We start from the raw sequence: 20,832 nt of genomic DNA on the forward strand, positions 1-20,832 counted from the left end.
GCTCCAGCTTCCCCAGGTGAGCAAGCTGCCCAAAAGCCCAGAGCAGCTGCAAGCTACAGAAACCTGTGCTCCCAGTGCGTGCAGCAAGTTGTGGTCATTTGCAGTCTGGTTAGAAATCCTCAGTGCTTGCATCGCATAAATCACTCAGCTTTGGCTAGCACAGGACCATCACGGCACGGAGAATGACATCATTTGGCAAAAGGGCTGCTGATGGTGGTGTGGCAGCATCCCTGCTCTCCCACAGGCAGGGGCCGCTCCAGCTCAGCCTGCGCAGGCACAGCTTGATAAATCCAAATAGCTTTAGTTACCGCTGAAGTTTCTGCCCAAGGGAGTGCACGATGCCTGTGGCTCCCCCTCTCCAGAAAGGTGCAGGAATGATACCGTGCCGTAACTGCTGTGATCTGTTCATTAAACTTTGTCACCCAGAGATCGTTTCCTTGCAGTGCACCCATTGTTTTTACGGCCCTAATTTGCCATTTACGAATAAAGGCAATAAATGCCCGCAACAGAAGATCAATGGTATGGTTCTGCATGCAGTCTCACCTATGTGCTGCTAGCGATCAGCGCAAGGAGCTGCAGAGAAATAAAATGCAAGATGCCTGCACTGTTGTGTGAACCCTTCCAGCTCAGTAACGCTGAAAAGCCATCAGGCGCCTTCTGCTCTGAAACCAGCACGCCACTCTCAGGATCACCATGCTGCCCCTTTATTCCTCTTACAATACCCGGCAGTTAAGCACAAACATCTCCCTGGCATATCATCAGGCAGCCTGTGCTGGAGGAGATTTTTTTTTTCCCCCTGCAAGCTGCCAAGGTGGACTCCTTAGCTCCGGCGATAGACTGAATGAGACTGCAGTTCCCCCATCAGTTTCATAATACTCAGAAAGCTTCCATTTACATCATTGTGTGCAGTGCAGGGCAGCAGCTGCCAGGAAATTTGAAACTATTTTGATTCCAGTTGACTAGAACAGCAGCAATTGAATTAGCTGGTATCGCTATAGATAAACTGATGATCTGTGCATTTTATTTCTTTGACCAATGGGTAACTGCTGGAGCTACAGTAACCTCTGTGAGTAAGGAGACTGTTCAAGCAAATATATCTGATTTCTCTAGCTAGCTAATCTGTCTATCTATCTATCTATATACTGCATAGAGAGAGAGACACACACCATTCTTTTGTAAAATGTACCTGTAAACAAAATGTCTGTCTATGCTTGTAACTTGTGTTTTGCTTCCTAGAATTTCCTTTTATTATGCTGTAGACAAGCTTGATTGAAACGGAGTGGCTATTTACCTATGAAATATCATATCTATGCCTGATTTAAGTCATGAATTCTTTCAACCTCTAGTCATACAAAAGGCTGACAGCTGCTGTTAGGTTATATTTGCCCATTTTCTCGCCACTCGCCCCCGTGCTGTTTTAGCTCTTTCTCTCTCCTTTTCATTTTTTTTTTTTTTTTGCTTTGTTGAAAGAAGCCACCTTCAATGCAAAGTAGAAATTGGTGTTACCTGAGAGTGTGTGTCCTTTCATTGTTTGTTTGGTGGTGGGAATTTTTTTCCCTGCTCATCTTCAGTGCGGTCCTTAAATTTTGTTGTTGCCTTTCTAGCCTTGTTTGTAATGCAGTCATATTGGGGGATGGGGTTGCACAGGATATGCCAGTAGCTGCAGCAAGACATGATGCTGTGGTGGTGGATGGGAATAAGGGAGGAGTTTCCCTTAAAGAGCTCAAGCTCCTCCAGACTTGGGCACCTGAAGCGGTGCTCCACGGAGCCTTGGGGAAGGCTTTGCCCCTTCCAGGAGCTGCTGGTGGTGGTGGTGATGGTGGTGGTGATGGTGGTGTGCTGCAAGGAGCGGAGGCCTCAGCAGCGTGGTGTGTGGTGCTGCCTGAGGCAGGGGGAACAGGCTGTCACTTTGATGCCACATTTGATATTTGTTTTTCCTCAGGCAATGTCAGGGAATGAATTAGGCAATGTTTCTCCAGGATGCTCTGCAGGGGAGAACCCCATTTGCTTGTGGTAACAAACTGCAGCAGCAGAAGTCCTCCCAGAGCATTGCTGCTGCGACCTCAGGGTAGAAAAGGCCTTAGGTTTCTACTGTGATGGTGCCCAGGTGAAACACTTGCAGCTCGCACGTATGGCAAGCTCCTGTACGTCTCTGTGGGCCTGTGTGTTCTGTACTCATGGCTTTTCCTGACTGTACCAGGCTTGCCAGAGGGTCGTGTTTGCTTGGGAGTAGGTTGTGAAAGGTGTTCAGGAGGAGAAGCAAAGCAGGAACTTGTTCGGGACTGTTCACTGCTGTAAGCAGTGGCCATCAGTGATGGATGGGGCGCGCGGCAATGTGTGCGGCATTCACTGCCAGAAAGAAGGCCTCCTCTGTTTTCCCTCCTGTCAGTTCAGAAGCTAAGATAGCAATTAGCAGAGACGAGCCTGGCCCCTTGGCAGGAGCTGTGCGCGGTGCCTTGTTGGGGCTTGGCCTCCAGTGTGTGTTGGCTGCAGCCCAGCCCCGTGGGGGGCCGGGGGGACACCGATGCCCCGGGCTTCCTTCCAAGGGGCCGAGTGTGTGGGTCAGAGGGAGGCATGGGGGTCGCTGCTTGTGTGGGCACTTCCCATTGCCTTCCTTCGGGATGTGCAGAGGCTGGGGCATGGCCATGTGCCTCGCCATGGTGCTGGGGATTTGGAGCTGGAGCAGCATCTGCCATGGGGGACACCCCCTCTGGTGGGTCTGCAAGCTGAGAGTTGCTGTAGGTAGAGCTGAGCCCTCCAAGAAGGGTTTACTGACATCTACAGTGATGGGGCAGCAGCCAGCATTAATGCTGCAGCACCTAAGTGCTGTGTGGATGTGAGACTGAATTTGTATACACTGGGGGCTGTTTACCTGGGGCTCCCAATCACTTAGAAAAAGCACTGTGCCTGGAGATGCCTGTGTGGAGAAAAGATACCACAGCCTTCTTCAAACTCCTCTGGTATACCCACACCTGTGGGCTTGGAAACTCTGTGACAAAGGCAGGCTAGCAGTGCAGATGTGGACAGGCCATCTCTGCTCCTCACAGCCCTGTGGGACCTTTCTCTTTGCTCTGAGGCTGCGTGACTTTTGCAGCAGAGGTCCCTGCTTTGCCCAGGCACTGTCCTTAACAACAGTCAAGTCATGTAGGTGAAACCTGAAGTTTAAATCAGGAGTGATTAAATCAAAGGCATGGAGATTCTAGAGAACCTGCTGGGGAAGAGGCTGTGGTTTGGTGTAGTCCGAGTCTGTCATTTTGATCCTTTGCATACACACACACCATGTGTGGTATTTACCCTGTGGATAGAGCTACTGGCTAGTTAGCTGCCAGGTGTGACCTGCTTCTCCTTGTCTTTACAAACTGCTGGCAGATATATAGCCACATTCATGTGGTGCTGAACTCGTGTTAACTTACTCTCCCTTTTACCTTGAAAATCATTAACTACAGCTACATGGCTTCCCCCTCAGCAATGGCTTGTGGCCAGCTCAGAGAGGAGACAGGCATGGGTTTGCAGAGCAGCACCCAGTGATGCCCCCCCCAGCAGGGCAAAGTGTCCAGATGCAAGTGGGTGTCTGGTTTCAGAGGTGTGCCTCTTGACATTTTTTGGAGTAGGTGATTGGGTTTGGCCTCCTCATTGTTTGGTTTAAAGAAATTTAAACTCCAGGCTATGTCTTTCCAGAAGTGTGCAGAGAATGCAGCTGCTGCTGCTTTTTTCCAAAAGCTCAGCTCCAGCTTGGACCGTAATATCAGGTGGCCAGAATTGCATCAGTGTGCCATCCATGGGTCCCTCTGAGAACAGCTGAGTCTGTGTTACCCAAGAACAATGGGAACCACTGGGTGCTCGGCTCCTTTGAAAATGCCACCATCAGTTTTCTCTCCCTCTCTGTTTACATCCGTTTGAAAAATAGCACGAGTAGGGAGGGGTAGTGAGCTTTTTGTGAAGCACTGAATTTACTTTTTTTTTAGCAGAAAATGTAAGCTACTTGGGATGTGTGCATCACTGCAACATGACCTTCAGTTACCTGAGTTGTTAAAGGAGGAGGGTAGTACTGGCAGAAAGTTTAATTGCCCATTAATTGCTGTATAATTTAACTAATTGGTTTTGTGGGATATATGGGGTGTGGCTGATTACCTTCCTGGTGTTTCATCTTTGTAAGTGAAAATGACCTCGAAGTATTTTTTAAGTGAAACCACTACGTATGGCGCATACTGTGGATGGATGTTAAACTACTGAGTATCTGCTTCGTTCAGCCTGTGTGTTTGGCGTGTGGCCTCAGACTATTCATGGGCCACTGGGACCCTTTCTGAAGTGTAGCAGACATTTTTGGCATTCCTTCCTCGGCAGTGCAAGCTTCCAACATAGGGCTGCCCAAAAACTCGTATGCAAGAGGACCAGTTGTGGATAGCTGCAGTGTGAGAGCATGCAGAAATGAGTTAAACAGAACGGTATTTTCCCTGCAGGGACAAACACAATTGCTGTGTTCTGAAAGGCTGGGATGCGGTAGTTAGGCTTTTTGCTTATGCACAAAGTAGATAAATCCACACTCTTTTTTTTTTTTTTTTTTTTGGCAGGTAGTGGCCATGGAAGTAACACGTTGCTCCCCCACACCATCATCAATGAATTTCCAGAATACGGCACTATAGAGCCAAGTGGAGACGCACTCAGGACATCATCAGAGGGCCAGGCAGAGCCTGTGACGTGCAGCCCAGAAGGACGGGACAGTCACCAGGTACCTGGCAGGCCTCCTTCTCAGCCTGCGGCTTCTGTGGACGAGTCTAGAGCTCACGCTAAGGCAGTACAGCTGCATGCTACGGAAGAAGGCTTACAACCTGCGGGTAACGTGCCAGAGATTATGAAAATCTCTCGACGGCTAGAAGCAACAAAGGTGCAAGAGGGAGCAAATACTTCTCTTGATTCGGAGACACACATGGAAAAAAAGAACGTTCCTGGCAGCCAAAATGTACAGACAGCCAGAGAACCAGTTCCAGCAGGCCAAGAAAAAACCTCAGACATGCCTCTTCCATCTGAACGAACAGCTGAGGAAAAAATGCATTTGATCGTAGGGAAAGATCTGGCTGCAATATGGACTGGAGAAAAGCAGTCCGAGTCCTTGCAAGCCACCAGTAATAAAACTGAGGAGGTCCACACAGCAGAGGAGACAAGCTGTCATAGACCATCTGCGACAAACCTGGAAGCAGCCAGCAGAGTGGAAGGGTGGGCGCATTTCGAGGAGTTTTCAGCATACAGTCAAGGCAAAATGCAAATGGGTCCTGAGAGGAGGCTCTCTAAAGAGGCAGCTGTGAGCAAACATGTAGAATTTCAAGGGGTGGAGATTTTATGGCTGCAAAAAGCAGAGGAGCAGAGCAAAAAGAAGCATTCACTGCTGGAGACCGCATCCGTGGAGAGGAAGGCATTCCCCAAAACATCCAGCCACCCTGCGCCACCAATGGTCTCCCCGGGCTTGGTTGCCTCTCCGGACAGTGCTTGGAGAGAGGTCTGGGAAGACCCCAAGCTGGGAGCTGCCTGTGGAGCTGCTCCTCTGGCGTTGCTTGATGAAAGTGGGGAGGATGAAGTTTTTGTGAAGGACAGAAAGAACCGCGGCGAGGAGGAGACCACTGTGCTAGCGAGAGGCCAGGGCAGGTGAGATGGCTTCTGGGGTTGTGGGGGTTCGGATGAGTGTCTCTTACTGCAAGCACAGGACTTTTGCCTGCCCCTGTAGGAGCTGCTGGTTTGCTATCAGTGGCAACTCAAGATTGTCTGCAGTATGGTGGAAATGGTAATGGTTAGTGTGCAGTGGTGGCTAGTGTGTGAGGCTGGGCTGAGTCCTGTCCACACTGTGCTGATGCAGTTGGAAGTCAAACTTGTCTTTGGAAGTGTGAAAGTGTCTTTTGCAGTCTGTCCAGTAACAATTGTGTGGCGAAGCAACTCTGGCAGGTGTAGCCAGGATGGTGTATAGTTACATAGAGGCAACACACAGGCCTGGCCGCATGTGCCCTTATAGATGTTCTGGTTTCGAGCCAAGTTCGTGCAAGCACAGTGTGAGCACCTCTGTGAGGTTGGATAATGAAAACATTTAGCCAAAGCCAGTTGTGGGTAAATGCAGTGATGTGCTTTCTGTGTTGTCTACCTGTTCACCTAGGTGTATTTATGAACTGCAGGCTGTTCTTTGTGACAACGTCACGATTTGCTTGCCCTTTGCTCCTGGCCATGTCTGTAATGGTGTGTGGGGTGCCCCACAGCTGTGGGAAGGCCAGTGGGCCTCACTGGGGAGCACCCAGCCCCTTGGGGCCCTCAGGACTTGCTTTGGTTACTGCCTGGGGTGGCTCTGGTTTCAGCACTGGTGGTGGACAGGTGCCATGAACACCTGAGATCTGCTGCTGCCAGGCCTCAGGCCCTGCTGCCGGGTGAGGGCATGCAGATCTCAGCTTTTGGGCAAAACGAACATATGTGAAAAGCTTCTGGCTTCCCTCAGCTGGAAGGAAAGCTCAAAAAAATAGCCAGTAACCCTACACAGTGCTCTCTCCACCTTGTGTCAGGTGAAGGCCAGGCCCGTGGGACTCCTGGGCTGGGCTCTTGCTTCTCTCTTATTTTGGAGAGGCCTCCTCCAGTCCCCCAGGGCCACTGGCTGGGCTTGTGGCTCTGTTCTGGCCAACAGGGATGGTGCTAACAGAGAGTATATGATTTAATGAATGCACTAAATGCACTAGCATCTGGTGTTAACTGTTAGGCAATATCATGCCTCCCCCCGCAGTGCTTTTGCCCATAACACTGTTTCCTTTCATGTCCCCAGGACTGTAACAGAGTGGAGAGGGAGATGGTGCTTGTTGTGAGCAGAGGCGGTGTGAGATGCTGGTGTGTTGTCCATGGTGTGGTCTCCTGCACGAAGCACAGACCTTTCTGTCCAGAAAGGTGGAAAACAAGGAGGTCCACTCAAAGGTCCAAACCTAGCTGCCAAACTGAAACGAGCTTGTTTGTGCTTAATTTCTAGGATCATGGAGGAGGGGGAAGCCGCGGTGGGAGGATATGAAGATGTCCTTGGACAGAGGCACTCTGACGTCTCCACTGATCTGTACAGCTCGCAGTTCGAAAACATCCTAGACAATGCCTCTTTATACTATAGCGCGGAGTCACTGGAGACGTTATACTCGGAGCCTGACAGCTACTTCAGCTTCGAGATGCCACTCACTCCGATGATCCAGCAGCGCATGAAGGAGGGCAGTCAGTTTTTAGAACGGACTTCAGCCTCAGGACAGACGGATGTCTTTCAGCTTCCCCCTGACGGGGAAGCAAAGAGCTGCTGTGAAGGGATTGCCAATGGTTTAAGGGATGTAAGTGAAACGCTCTTCAGAGGAGATGTCACAGAAGTTCCTCGTTTGGAAAGGTAAAAGTAGTGGATAAGCTTTCTGTGTGTGTGCTTAATTGTTCTGATGCCTGTGTGCTGAAGCAGACTGTCTCAGAGTGTAGTTATGACTCTGCACGCTGCACGTTTTCTACACCAAATGATTTTCAGTGTAACAGAGTCAGGTGCAGAAGAGAAAAGAGCCGTCCAAACCTGCTGTTTTATTAGAAAGTGCAAATTTACATGTTTTTTGTAGGTGTCTCTGTCATAGTTGTGTCAATAAAAGGCTGGCCTGTATTGTAGCATCTGTGGGACTTGTCCCTGGAGGAGTTAGCTACCTGCTATAAATAAACACTGTTCATCTCCTCTTACACCTGAATTTGCTTACAGCAATTTTAGGAAGAATGAAATCTGTGCACATGCACAAGATGTCCAAATGCAGCTTATGATCTGGATGTTATAGATGTGTCTTTTGGCATGGCTTTTTCTCTCATGAGACCAGCAGGAATTTTGCTGGTTTCTTCAGCTGGGACGAGGTTTTGCTCTCACTGCATCCTAGCAGTTGCACTAGTTAACTGATTTGTTTTACTAGTGCAGTAGCAACTGACTGAAAGAGGAAGGAGTGTTGCAAAAATACTGAAGATCTCTGTTTAGGTAAAGGGAGAGGCAAAGAAACCTAGTAAGAGAAGAGTTGTGTGAGAAATAAACACTGGACTAAGTGGTCAGAAGATGCTGTGTATTTATATAAACTTGCTCTATGAGCAAACGTCCCTCATAATGTGTTGGTCAAAGAGAGATGGGGATATTGAGAGGCAGCAACGCACAAAGTGGGGGAGCTACAGCCAAAGGCAGTAATTTTTTTTTATTTCTCAGCAGTAATGAGGGGTGAGAGACCTCACAAATGACGAAGATGCCTCAGGTCACCATTCTGCAGGGACGGGCTGTTATCTCAGAGCCCTTAGACTATTCCATTAGATGGGACTAGTCTAGTCTAGGTATTCCAGAGCATGAGTGGTAGGAGGTCTTTTATGTGTTTTAGTCCTTTTGTGCAAGTGTGAAAGAAGTCCTTTGAGCGGAGGTAGTTTTTCCAGCTTCATGGATTAAGGTACAGTTTGCCCTTAAAAGATCAGGCGGAACTTAGTAGTTCGGGTGTTTCATCAATTTCACAGGAAAAGGGGTGTTTAAATCTTGTGCAACCTTGAGCTGCTTAGTGCCAATTAATAAAAAGTGACTGCTAATCTGCTACAAGGAGTTTAGAGCCAGAAACTGAGGTCAGTCCTGACACTTGGCAGCTTGTGCTTCTGCTAAAACCTGAGATTGCCGTAAGACTGGAGTAGTGGAAGACAAGCAGCACATACAAACCCTGGTCTGATACCCCATAGCTGTAGTCTCAAGTGTCCCACATAGTGAAAAGTACCATCAGGTAAGGTCCACATTGGCTTGTCAAGGCAGAAGTTTTAATGAAGACAAGGTGAGCTTAGGTAATGCTTCTTAACATGTTATTTGCCTATTTAGTATGAATTTCATGCAGAATGAAGTTCGATTGAGTTTAAATTTGCAACCACAGTGAAATACCAACAGAGGCTTTCAAAAATTCTTTCCCCTCCCTTCCCTTACTATACAAAGAAGAAAGAAATGCTCGTAAGAGTGGTTTTGTGGCAAAGCCCTCCTGTTGTAATCCACAAGGTGCTGGTAAGAGCAAACCCTGAGCTTGCTCTCTTACGGCAGGTATGGGTAAAGAGCGTAGCTGCAGCAGAGCTGCCAGCCACGGATGTGCCCAGATGGGTAATCCTCCAGACAATAACTCAATTAACCACCCCCCCACGGCGATATTCTAATATTTTATTGTATTACACCAGGGCACAGATGGCTGGCAGATCATGTTTGCCTTACTGTTGGGAGCCAGAGGGGAGCCACGGTGTTGTCGTGTGCTGTTAAGGAGCGCAGCGTGCGTGCTGGGGGTCCTATGGGATTTATTTCCTATGGGGGGATTGAGGCAGACTGTCACCGTGATGCTTGTTATGAACCAGAAACACCTGCCTAAACTGCAGGTGTTTCTAAGGTGTTTCTGTTCCTAAGAGGAATAACAGTACGTGGCTGTGTTGCCTGAAGCAACCCTGAACTGCTTTTCTCACCCGCATGACACTCGTGAGGTATCCTTCACTCCTTCTGCTACAGGACACCATTTCCCACAGCACTGCAAAACCCTACCAGCCTCAGAGATGTTACCACCTCGGTGGAGAGCCTGCCTCTTTCTGCCCGAGCATCGGATGGTCTCCCTGAAGCTGCTGTCCTGCAGCGCAGCCCTGGGCCACCGGAGGGCTCCTCGGGCACAGGAGCAGCGGCAGCAGCAGCCAGCCTTGCAGAGGAGGCAGAGGGATTGGCAAGGGAGGGTGCTCGCAAGGGGGATCCTGCAAAGCTGCAGTCAGGCACGATGAGAAGCCTGCCCCCCACCTTTTTCTTTCCTTTTTTTTTTTTTTTTTTGTCTTCCAGAAATCAGCTTCCAGCTGAAAGCAAACAAAAACCGAAACCAAACACTCTGCAGCTCCCTGTGTGCTGGTATTTTGGTGACATAAAAAGCGCGTGGGAAAGTGCGTAGGGGGGAGGACACATCCTGGTACCAGCGCTAATTTATGGGGGAACAGGCTGTGAAATACTGACAGCTCTTCTTGGTCCTGCACAGGAGGAGAGGGTGGATGTGAGAGCAAGAGAGTTAATGGCTTACACCTGGAAATTGCATGCAGCGTGTCCATTGCAGGAGGAGAAGCAGGTGTTCCTCATGGTGAGGGTATCTTGGGAGCAGGCAGTCAGCACCACAGTCCTTTTGGGTCTCTGTGGAGGGATCCTGAGCATTAATGGCCCGCAGACCCTAGATGGCGTGAGGTTTTAATGCACGGCACACGCGTAACCACGTCTTCTCATGAGTAAGTGGGAGGGTAACATCCTTTTCGGCTCTTAGGAAATCACTGGCTCTGGGAGGGGTCAGCTCTGGTATGTGAAGGCCAGTCACATGCCTTCAGAAACAGAAAAAAAAAAAAAATGGAAAAAAATGATTAAAGGCTCGCGGGCTGCAAGTTCCTATGGGCTTCTTCGTGTCCGGGTACTTCGTCCCTGCTGTCCTATCGGCTGCCAGCTGTGGTTAAATGCAGTAAGTCCCAATGCAAGCTGTGTGATGCTGACCATGCCTCCTCTGATGGGAACCTGTGGTTTTTCTGTGGGACAGGTGGGATGCCAGCTGGCCTGCAGGTTATCCGTGCGGGTCCTCGCAGAAGGACAGGTTGGCATGCTTTGCAAAGCAGAGCTTGTTTGCCCTCTGCATCTGGCTCAGAGGAAGGGAGAAGGGGAAGCTTGAGGTAGTTGTGCATGGTGTTTATGTTCTTTCAGGAACAACTTCAGCTCTTGTCATTATTTTGGTTTAACCTCTTTTGTAGTTACGTGTTACTCACCTCTGGCAGAAAACAAATTTTTGCTGCTGAGGTGGGCTTAATTTTCCCCAGATGGGGGTGGGAGAGCCGGGAGGAGGGGGAGTGTGCGTGAGTTTCTGGACCTGACTGATAGCCTCTCTGTGTATAGAGCACCATGGGGGTCCTTGTGGGGCGTGCTGAGCCAGAAGGTGCCAGTAATGAAGCTTTGCAGAGTTAATAACAATATTGTGTTTGGGCTGCATTTGGTCCTGTGACCTCCAACCTATCCACACAGAGGCGTGCAAGTCCCTGCAGCCACCTGTATGCAGGATGTGACCCTCCTTCTCCTCAGTTTGGTGTGTCATGTGGAGAAAGAGAGGGCTCAGGCTCAGCATCTGGGCTGTGGTCTTACTCAGAGAGGCAAGAAAGAAGAGTATTTGCAAGGTGCTACTGAGCTCGAGTGTGCACCGTCCAAAGTAGGTGTAGTCATTCACACAAAATCACAGTGGGAAGAAGGTATTTCCAAAGCAGTAAGATAAAGCTCACTTTCTCCTCAGGTATCTTTGCTATATACACAGTGAGCGACAGAACATCTGCGTGTCTGTAAACATGGAGTTCTCTCTGTGATGATAATCTTTCTTTCTACTTTTTAACTTTAAACAGAGAATTTGTTTTAGTCACTTTCCTGCATTCTTTGTAGCAGACTTTGCATTCCCTCTTCCCTGTGTTCAGATTGTATCAGAACAAGAAAGGAGGAAAAAAAAATCCAACTTCTGGCATTTGTCTTCCTGAGTTGTCTTGGAAGGTGTGGTCTCTATTGGTAGGACATAGCCCGAGATTTTTGCAAATCCAGAGAGAAAAGAAAAAAAAAAATCTGTATTGCAACTTCTAGTCCTCAAAAATGCTAACTATTTGCCACCTGCCATCATCTTCAAAGAACCGCTGTTGCTCAGCAAATTTTGCAAGTCTTGTTATGTGTATTTATTTTTTTTTCCTAGCAGTGCAAACTCTAATTTAGTCACATATGTGTTCTTCCATAGTTCATGGGGTGGTGGTGGGGAACAAGCTCCTTAAAGCAGTCTGGTAGTTCTCAGAGTAAATGCACGTGAATGTAGACTGTACTTCCCAGTGGCTGTCAGATTACTCTGAATGTTTGGGCCTCTCAAACTCTCGTAGTAGTTCCCAGCTGTTTTCCTTCTTCTGCATGTAGGTCATTTCCAGTACTTTCTGTACTTGTGCTTTACTTACTCCTTTTTGGAGACAGTAAACTTTGTCAATAGATAAAAATCAGTTTTGATTCTACTCTCCCGGTTGATTCTCCTAATTTTGCTCCCAGTTTATCAGTATTCTGTATGCCAGTTAGACTTTTGGCTTTCAGTTCACATTTTATTTTTCCAGTGGTAGCTTATATTTGATTTTCAATATAAATGTGAGACTCATTGCTTGCATATTTAATGTGTAACCTTTATTCATTAACTTTATTAGTCTGTCTAGCAGCAGCCTGGTAGGACTCTTCCCATCTGAAGACTCCCCTTGTGTCTTGGCTGATGTTTTTTCACTTAGCATGAAGTCTACCCAAGGTCTACATGTTCCTAAGTGGCTGCTTCTTGTCCTTCATGACCACCTCACTTCAGAATGAACTCGGGGACCCCAGAGAGCTGGGGCTTTCAGGAGGTGTTGCCATCCACCATCCTCTGCTTTGGAAGTATGGAGAAGCACGTGGTGAACAGTGTTCAGATGACTGCTGGCTGCTTGAATGCTCACTGCAGCCCAATGCCAGGTTTGGTTTCCTCATCTGGGTGTGCCTTTAAGCAGTGTAGTTGGGAGCAGTTGCCACTTCCTCCCAGCCGGTGTCTTTTTTGGCTGCCTGGTTCTGCATGTTTTGGCGAGCTGGCCCTGCTGTGATGGATGGGTCAGTCACGCTCCTCGCTGCTCCCGCTGCTGGCAGCGTGTGACAGAAGCGGAGCTCTCTGTAGTTGCCTTTTTCTGCCAATTCTCCCCGGAAAATACCCATTTAGAAAAATGGGATCTACTTCCCAAATCACTGCAATGACAGCAACAGCAGCTGCAGCTTCAGCAATTAGGAAATAAGCTCATCGTTTCTGTACAGAAGGAGTGATGCAACAGCGTGGTGAATGGGACTGTGCTCTGAAAAGGCTTACCGTGAGGAAAGGGAGCAGAAATCACCCTTGGACCTGTCTGACAGTGGGTCGAGGCTGCTGTGTTCCCAGGTGCATCTTCAGAGGTGCAGAAACTGTATCTCACCCCATTTTTTTTCCCCTTCAAAATGCAAAAAATGCCCAGAATAAGGAAATGTATTCCAAGGAGTATTGCTGGTTGTTGTCACAGAAGGCTGAATGAATCCAATGTGTCTGCAGCCAGAGAGCAAGCAAGCACGTGCCGGAGTGCATTTGCTTACACGTGGGCTACTGCATCTGCCATTAGGAAATGCAGAAGCGTGGATACGGAGTGGTAAAAATCCAGGTAAAGACAGAGTCCAGGTGTAATCTGCAGCAGCAAATTTCTGTAGCTCTTCTGAACCTGTGGCAGCATTTTGGCGGATGAGGATATGTCTCACAGGTTAGTAACGTCAAAAATGTTGAGCCACTCTGGTCAGCGTGGTGTTCCCTGCAGAAGGGTGGCATCGGTATTGAGGCTCTGAAAGGACAGAATGAGTTTGCCTCTGCTCTGGCTAACATGGTGCTTGCGGTGCAAGTTTAGTAAGAGTTTGTAAAACTGCTTCCAGCTCCTAAATACACTGTTGTTTTAGGGAGAAAAAAAAAGGGCTGCTGACTCCTCGCCTCCTCAGGTCCCAGCCTCCTCCGAAAATAAAGCAAACGAGACCAAAATCCAAGAGCCGACGGCGACAGAAAAAGAAAAGCGCGTGGCAGCCGCTGAGTCCACGGCACAAAGCGCTCAGTGTGAAGCTGTCAGCGGCCCAGCTCCTCAGCTGGCACGCGTTGGCAGGTCTCCAGTGAAGCCAGAGACATGCAGGTCAGGAAGCCTCCATTCACCGAAACCCCTGCCAGCCCCGAGGCGCAGCCTGTTGTCTCATCCATTAGCCACGTCTGGCTGCTGCCGGTCAGGCCCCCTCCGAATTATTGCGGGTCGCCTCTCGTCCTCCAGGTTTCTGCCAGCAGAGAGGCAGCAGCGAGGAGGCATGCAGGGCTTCGCAGGCAATGCAGCAGCACCAGTGAAGAACGAGGCACGTGGCATGTGGGCACCTCATTAGCACAGCTGGGTGAGCTGGGGGATGTTGTTTGGTTTTTTTTTTTGTTATTTTCTCCTCCCACTTTAACAGCTTAAGCCTTTTTCATATTATTATTATTATCTGTTCTTTTTGAAGAAAGGCAGTCTGTTTCACTGCCACAAAGCTGCTGTGGCGTGAGGCTGCCCACACTGAAGTGCTCCGACTGCAGCTTGCAGAGGAAGGCACGGCGCCCGAATTTTTACGAGTCTGTTTTCCTCCCTGCCCAGGGACCGTCCGGGCCAGCTGCCCGGTTATCACACATGCTCCTGGCACCCATCTCCAGGCAGTCAGCCCGAACACGCAGGGCTCACGTGTGGCTCCTTGAAGCGGGGTCTGGTGGAGGGAGGCTGCTGGAGGCGAGCGGGCAGAGCAGCAGGGAGAACCTCGCTGGCTGCCCAGGCGTGCTCCTGCACCAGGGGACCTGCAGGAGCAGCGTGGAGAGATGTCGTGCTGGCGCTGGGCTTTATCTGGTGGAGGCAGCCAGGAGATAGTGCATCGGGTCTGGTTTTCCTCGTCTGTGGTGGTAGGTGGACTGCATCCCCTGGATGGGCGCGGGGCTGTCCTGAAGTGCCTGTCAGGAGGGTTTAACCCAGCCTAGGTGTGAGTGCAGCTGGCAGAAATGCTCCTGGTGGAGGGAGCTGTTACAGCACACGCTGCCCTCTGTGGAGAGGGACAGGTTTTCGCTTTCCAAGCAGAGGGGCATTAATGTGGTGGCAGCCCCTTTTCCACCTGCAGCCCCTGCCACAGCGATGTAAGGAGCCTGAGGCTTGAAAGAGAATCAAACCTAAAGTATTTTTAGCAAAACGTTTGTATTTCAGGTGGCAACAGGCCAGCAAGCCTGTGCAATAAAGGACACGCTGTCTCTCGGAAGGATTGCAGTCCTGTCCCCGTGTGTGGCGGGACTCTGTGTCCTAGCGCTGCGGTCCTGCAAAGACAGAGCTTGGACCTGCTGCAGTGTGAGCCTACCAGAAATGGCATTTCCTGAGCATACTAGCTGTTAGCTCCCTGCTTACAGTCGGCAGGACTTCTTTCAGTCAAAGAAAAAGGCAGATGATTGCAGGGAGCAAGAGGTTATTTTTAAGCAGCAGCGTTCGCTTCAGTTCCTGGAAATGGCTTTGCATACGCGCTTATTGATAAGCAATAACAGGTTACAGGGCTTGTTTGCTTGTTTATTTGTTCTCTGCTCCTCTCCCCGTAGTGTGGGACAGCTTAGGTGCTCTTTAATGGATCCTCGGCGGGTGCTGTGGGTTATGGAAGCCGTCCTCCCTTCATGTGCACTCACGGATGCTGTGCTCATGAGCCACCCGCTGAACTCAGCTGCAGCACAGTGCAGCTGTGTCAGTCCTCAAAGAGCGATCTACTTCAAACGTGTCTTTGAAGAGAACCCGTACGTAGGACTTCAAAGCTGCTTAAACCGTTCGGAGTAGAATTGCACAGTGAGTCATCTGCCAGGAAAAGGCTTCATTTATTTATATATTTATTGCACACCCCCCTCCCCTCCTGTGGCTGTATTTTGGAAGAACCCTGCAACTGGAGGTAACTGGCACAGTAAATTGTTGCCTGACATAGTTTTGTGCTCGCTGCCGGCCCTGAAGAACCTGGTGCAGAGCTGTGGCAAAGCTGCAGCGAGGCAGCTCCCAGCCGGTCTGCGTGATCGGTCCCTTGCAGCAGGAACTGACTCATCGTGTCCTTGTGCTGCCGGGATTTCTTTCCTTCTTGAGGCTGGGGTACTCCTTTCAGAAACCCGCCTGCATGTCAGCTCTTTCGAAACACATCTCGGCTGGCGCCACGGATTGTTTCCGATCGGCTCTGAAATGTGGAAGCATGTTTCTGGCTGAGCCTGAGCCTTGCCCTGGCAGCTTGCAGGGCAGGGGTTCCTCGCCCCGGGGCGGGATGTTTCACAGAGCAAAGCCTGCTCCCCCTGCTATCCGGGCTGGTGTCGGTGGCATCCCAGTGCTCCTGTGTTTCTGACGTCCCCGCCGCGCTGCGACATGAGAGCCGCTGCTGGGGGGCTGTTCGGGAACCAAAAGAAGGAAAAGACGTGGAGTGAAGGCATCTGAGACAGCAGGGACAGTGCTGTGTTGCAGTGTTATCAGACCTGGTTTGGTTCCCTGGCGGATGCCGTGCTCCTGCTGAAGACAACATTTGTTCTGGCCCTGGTTTCAGTGAGCCAGAACTCTTCTCCACCCTTCCTTATTTTTAATAACTGCTGTGTTTTGCTCTGATGGACTACGCTGGCAAATGCCTGACTTAGTCTGCCTTAAAGAGTTCTTTCCCAACAGATTTGCTCAAAATGAGAAGCGTGCCGAGGTCTAATGCACCTAAAACTGCAGGTACTCATGCTCAAGTTTCCCTTTTGCAGTTTAATAGACTGGGAGGTCGAACTTCTGTGAGATGCAAAGTGCTGTATGCTTGCCACTAGGTTAGTGGTCTTGCTCTGCTGTTGCCTGAAAGTTGCAGCCATTCACCAGCCATCTCCGGCATTGCTATGAATGGTTTGAGTTTTGCATATATCGGAGAGAAAAAAAAAAAAAAAAAAAAAAAAAAAAAACCAACAACAACAAAAAACCACCCACCAACCAAAAAATTACCTTAATCTGGAAGACTTTTAAATAGAGCGAAGCGTACTAAGTGCTGAGCACAATATGTTCGAGATACCTTGGCATCGGGAGTTAGGTTCCTGCAGACCTGGTTGATAATGGAATAAATAAAGAAAGCAGCATTACATGTTTCAGGCCCTTCCTGACTGTTAAGGTGTGTTAGGGGAAAGCAGCTTTACAGATGTTACAGTCTGCATGTGTTTTATCCATGAGCGAGGCGGGGTGGTTGCTGCTGTTGGAAGGTATTGAATTTACCGTAGCAGCTGTTTGTTAAATTGCTGTAGTTTCTGCTGGGTATGGTGGCCCAGAGCATGTGCACGTTCAGCGGAGAAGCTGAGGAGCTCATGTGTGGTGAGACTGAAGAGATTTATTTTTTTTTTTTGGTGTGCTTCTGTTTTCTCTGTTTTCTGATAGCAGAGATTAATATGAGAGTCTCTGGGTGAAAAACAGTAGTGTTGCAGTGCAGGCAATTACCAGCACTATTGTTACAGCTGCTTTTGGCCTTGAATCCAGGATAAGGCAGATACAATTTATTACGTTTTCAGCCTACTCTTGTCAGTGAAGGTTTCTCATTTTTACGTGATAAAGAGTGAAGCCGCATGAGAAATCTGTGTCCAGTCCTGCTCTCCATCACAAAGCCCCCTTTTGGCTGCGTGTAGCTAGCAGTGCTGCTGTGGACTGATTGTGCGTAGAAATTGCAGGCTGCAGAAGGCAGCCTTGGGCACTCCCAGCCTTTGGTTTGAGTCCATTACAGGCACTTTGCAGAAATAAGCAGGTATTAATGCCTGTGTTTGGCAGAGGGAACAAACAGGAAAATGGTACGCCCACGGAGCTTGGAGGTAAGAGGAGACGTCAGCCTTTCCCCTGTAAGACCTGCAGACCCCATAGAAATGACCTGTCCAGGAGGGGACATTAAAAAGGCAGCTTACATGCTGTAATCAGCAGGTGTCTGTATTTTACAAGCATTCGGCGACAAGGGCGCTGTCTTCTCACCACATAAAAAGTTTGAGAATTGGAGTCTTGCTTTATTTTAGCAGTCTGGCATTGTCCCTGAACACGAGGCTTATGTTACAAACAACCTGTACTATTGATCTGACCGCCTTTGTGTACTTACTAATTGAGTAACAAGTTAATTCATTGCCAGAATAGCTGAAGGAAGCCTATGACCTAATAATGTGTACGGGGACTCCCCAGGAGGACGAAGCCTACAATCAGGCAAGCTGGAAGTTAAGGTTTCTTACGCAGCTCTGTTGGCTCGTTTTAGCGCTCCCTTCTTGCTGTGTGTTCCTTCTCCACATACGAACGGCAGCCCTGAGAGGCAAAACAGAAGCCTAGGGCTCCTGCACTGTTTATTTCACCAAGAGGCAGATGCTGGCACTTCCTCTCTCTATAAACTCGTGGTGGTTTGTGGTGACGTTGCCTCTCGCAGTGTGCTGCTTCTAGCAGAATGCAGATGTTGCTTGTCAGCGCTGGCCATCGTTCAGGGCTATAAATACTGCCTTTAATAAAGAGCAGTGGTGAAACAGGGCTGTGATTTATGAGCAAGGCTCCGCAAGTTGGCATGGCTTTTGGAGCAGCGTTTGCGTGTGGAAGGCAGGGTAGAGGTGTTAGCTCACCTGGCTGTCCTTTGCTCTTCTTAAATACCAGGGCTGGGTGTTTGAAACCAGTTTTGGCTGTTGTGAATGGATGAGCTGTTCCTTTGGGTGTGTGTCAGAAGGGTTGGGGATCTGCTTTATTCACAAATTCAGAGTAGACCAAATTTGGTGTTTTTTTTTTTTTTTTTTTTTTAATATTATTATTATTTCTAAGAGAATCTACGACTTTGTCTAGAGCTTTTGGAAAGGGCTGAGGAGGGGCTTCCCACAACAACAGTTATGAGGAGGGGCTTTTTTTGTTTGCTTTCTAGGGTGGCTGCTGGGCAGTGTTCTTAATACTTTATATCCAGTAATCCCATGGTAGATGAAAATGAAGTATTTTTATTATAGCATCTTAATATTTACACTTACGTGCAAACTAAAATCCCCATTACTTGTAAGAATGGGCAGATGTCTGTTTTCTCCAGATACGTTTTTAAAAAATAGAAAGGTTTACCCGAAGTGCAGATGTTTGATACCTTCATTAGGTGTTTTCTGTAAGTTTCCCACTTGTAGGCTCACAGCACAACCTCCTCTTAAACGTGAGAAGAGGGTAGGGCGCAGGTGATGATACATGTTGAGGAAGGTGTGCAGAACAACCAAGATCTTTGGTTTTAGCTCACGTTACATGAGAATCTCAGCTTGGAAAGGTTAATAAACATCTAACAGACATCTCAGGAAATCGGTAGGTCATTGCTGGAGTGATCAGTTTTTCTGACTGTGGCTTGTCCAGCCTGAGGATTACAGTGGCATACGAAGCTTTGGTATGCTGAAGCGTTGTGTTTAAAGTCATCTTTACCTCATTCCACTCATATCTGCCCTGCCTGTGACCTCTGCTGATCACTCATTATCCCTGTGTAAACTAAGACTTAGTGGAAAGAATTTCTGCATAGTACTTTTTTTTTTAATAGAAATGCTGTCACACGCAGAAACGAGATTGTGTAAGGGTTTTCATGCAAGTGTCAGACAAGCTTTTTTCCAAACTTTTTTTTTTTTTTTAAAAAAAGAAAAGACTTATCCATGTGGAGGGAGGTGTACGCGGGGGTGCACTTTCTTATGTGGAAGGCTTTTGCTTCTTTGAAGGAAGAAAAGCAAATACAGAGTTTAGCCAGAACTTTCCTGCTGTAGTAGAAGTGGGAGGAATCTATAAATGCATGATTTATATAAAGTGCCCTGGGACTGCGATGCTGAACATCCTGACTTGGAGCAGCTGGTGAGGGAAATCATCGCTGCCACGAGGGAGCAGGAGGAAGGCAAGAGGTTCTTCAGGCTGGCCCAGCAGTTTGTGCCTCTCTCCAGTTCTCCCAAATCAGCTTCCTTGCCCCGAGTCCTGCTCTTCCTGGTGGTGCCACCCAGTGGGATGCCCGCTGCGTGTGGGCAGCGTGGATGCTACTGAATTTTGCGGAGGTTATTTTAGATTTGGGGAGTAGCATTGTTTCCAGGACAACTGGGGGAAGAAATGAGGAAGGGACTTCTGCTGAGCCAGCGCGGAGCTGCCGATCGCCCTGGCTGTGTTGCCCTGTGGAAAGTGGCTTAGGGCTTACATCTACGGGGGACCCTTACAAGCTGTTCTCAAACACGTTGGGTACATGCTGCTGGCAAATGATTGAGTTAAAAAATACTACAACAAAAATTAGATGAGAAGTTGTTATTGTCAGGCACAGTTGTAGGTTGACTGTAGCAAGCAGCTGTCTGTGCGGTGAGCACGGGTTTTGGACAGAGCTTGTTCAAGAGGTGAGTGCAGAGCACAGTGTGTTTCTGGGCTGGAAAACCCATATTTGGGTCTCTGTTTAATTCTCTTATTCTCTGATGACTGCTAAATAAATGTTCCTGTTATACACAGCTCCTTCAATTAAGTGGCATTTGCTATAGCACGTAATATTGCCTCTGTACCATTAATTGCCCTCTATTCTAAGAGGAATTAAATCCTTCTTGAAGCCATGATGTTGTCATTCTTACTTCTTTTCATGTTCCTTACATCTCATAGCAATGCTGGACTGCAGAATGCGGTGCTAGACTCCAGTGCTGCCATGGGGAGCAATGAACTTCAGGAGAAAGATGCTGCTGGAGCCCTTGGCTACGACCTCAGCAATGGCAGCAGCAGCAATTTGGACGCAGCCAGGCGCCTGGCTAAACGCCTCTACCATCTGGACAGATTCAAGCGCTCCGATGTGGCGAAGCATTTGGGCAAAAAGTACGTGCTGATATGGGGACTTGTGCTGTGTTGTTCGTACTACTGGCTCAGGAGAGTTCAGTCTTGAATAACTCACCTTTCTTTCTTTTTTCTTTCTTTAAAGCAACGAGTTCAGCAAGCTCGTGGCCGAAGAATACCTTAAGTTTTTCGATTTTACAGGCATGACGCTGGACTACTCGCTCAGGTACGTGCCTCTTTGGAAACCCAATGCTCTTGTTTTAGTAGCAGGTCTGTTTGCTGTGTTGGCCTGGGTGAAGCAGAGGGAGCTTAAAATTGTGAAGAGAGGGAAGTGACGTGTTCTGGGATGGAGCATTTCTCTTCTGTTTAGCTTGGCGTGCTGCTGTGCGTAGCTCTGTTGGAGTGGTGGCATTTCCTGGAGGGAGAGATCTTTGGGTGGACTTGCTTAGATGT

The 20,832-nt window shown here is 48.7% G+C and overlaps 1 protein-coding gene across 6 annotated transcripts in view; it reads left to right on the forward strand.

Moving 5' to 3' along the window:
- LOC309889632 (PH and SEC7 domain-containing protein 3-like) overlaps positions 1-20,832 on the forward strand; it is a 107,433-nt gene that overhangs the window by 20,708 nt on the left and 65,893 nt on the right. For 3 of the 6 annotated variants that reach the window (XM_082782541.1, XM_082782542.1, XM_082782543.1), the window contains 4 exons: positions 4,572-5,640; positions 6,989-7,381; positions 20,215-20,421; positions 20,525-20,605. In XM_082782541.1, the coding sequence (XP_082638667.1) occupies positions 4,572-5,640; positions 6,989-7,381; positions 20,215-20,421; positions 20,525-20,605 (1,750 nt within the window). Of the gene's footprint in view, positions 1-4,571; positions 5,641-6,988; positions 7,382-10,287; positions 10,488-14,387; positions 14,517-15,560; positions 16,327-20,214; positions 20,422-20,524; positions 20,606-20,832 lie in introns of those variants that run through there. The other 3 variants (XM_082782544.1, XM_082782545.1, XM_082782546.1) reach the window with 3 other exon arrangements.

The sequence above is a fragment of the Aythya marila genome (genome assembly GCF_965140915.1).
Source record: "Aythya marila genome assembly, chromosome: Z".
Taxonomy (NCBI): domain Eukaryota; kingdom Metazoa; phylum Chordata; class Aves; order Anseriformes; family Anatidae; genus Aythya; species Aythya marila.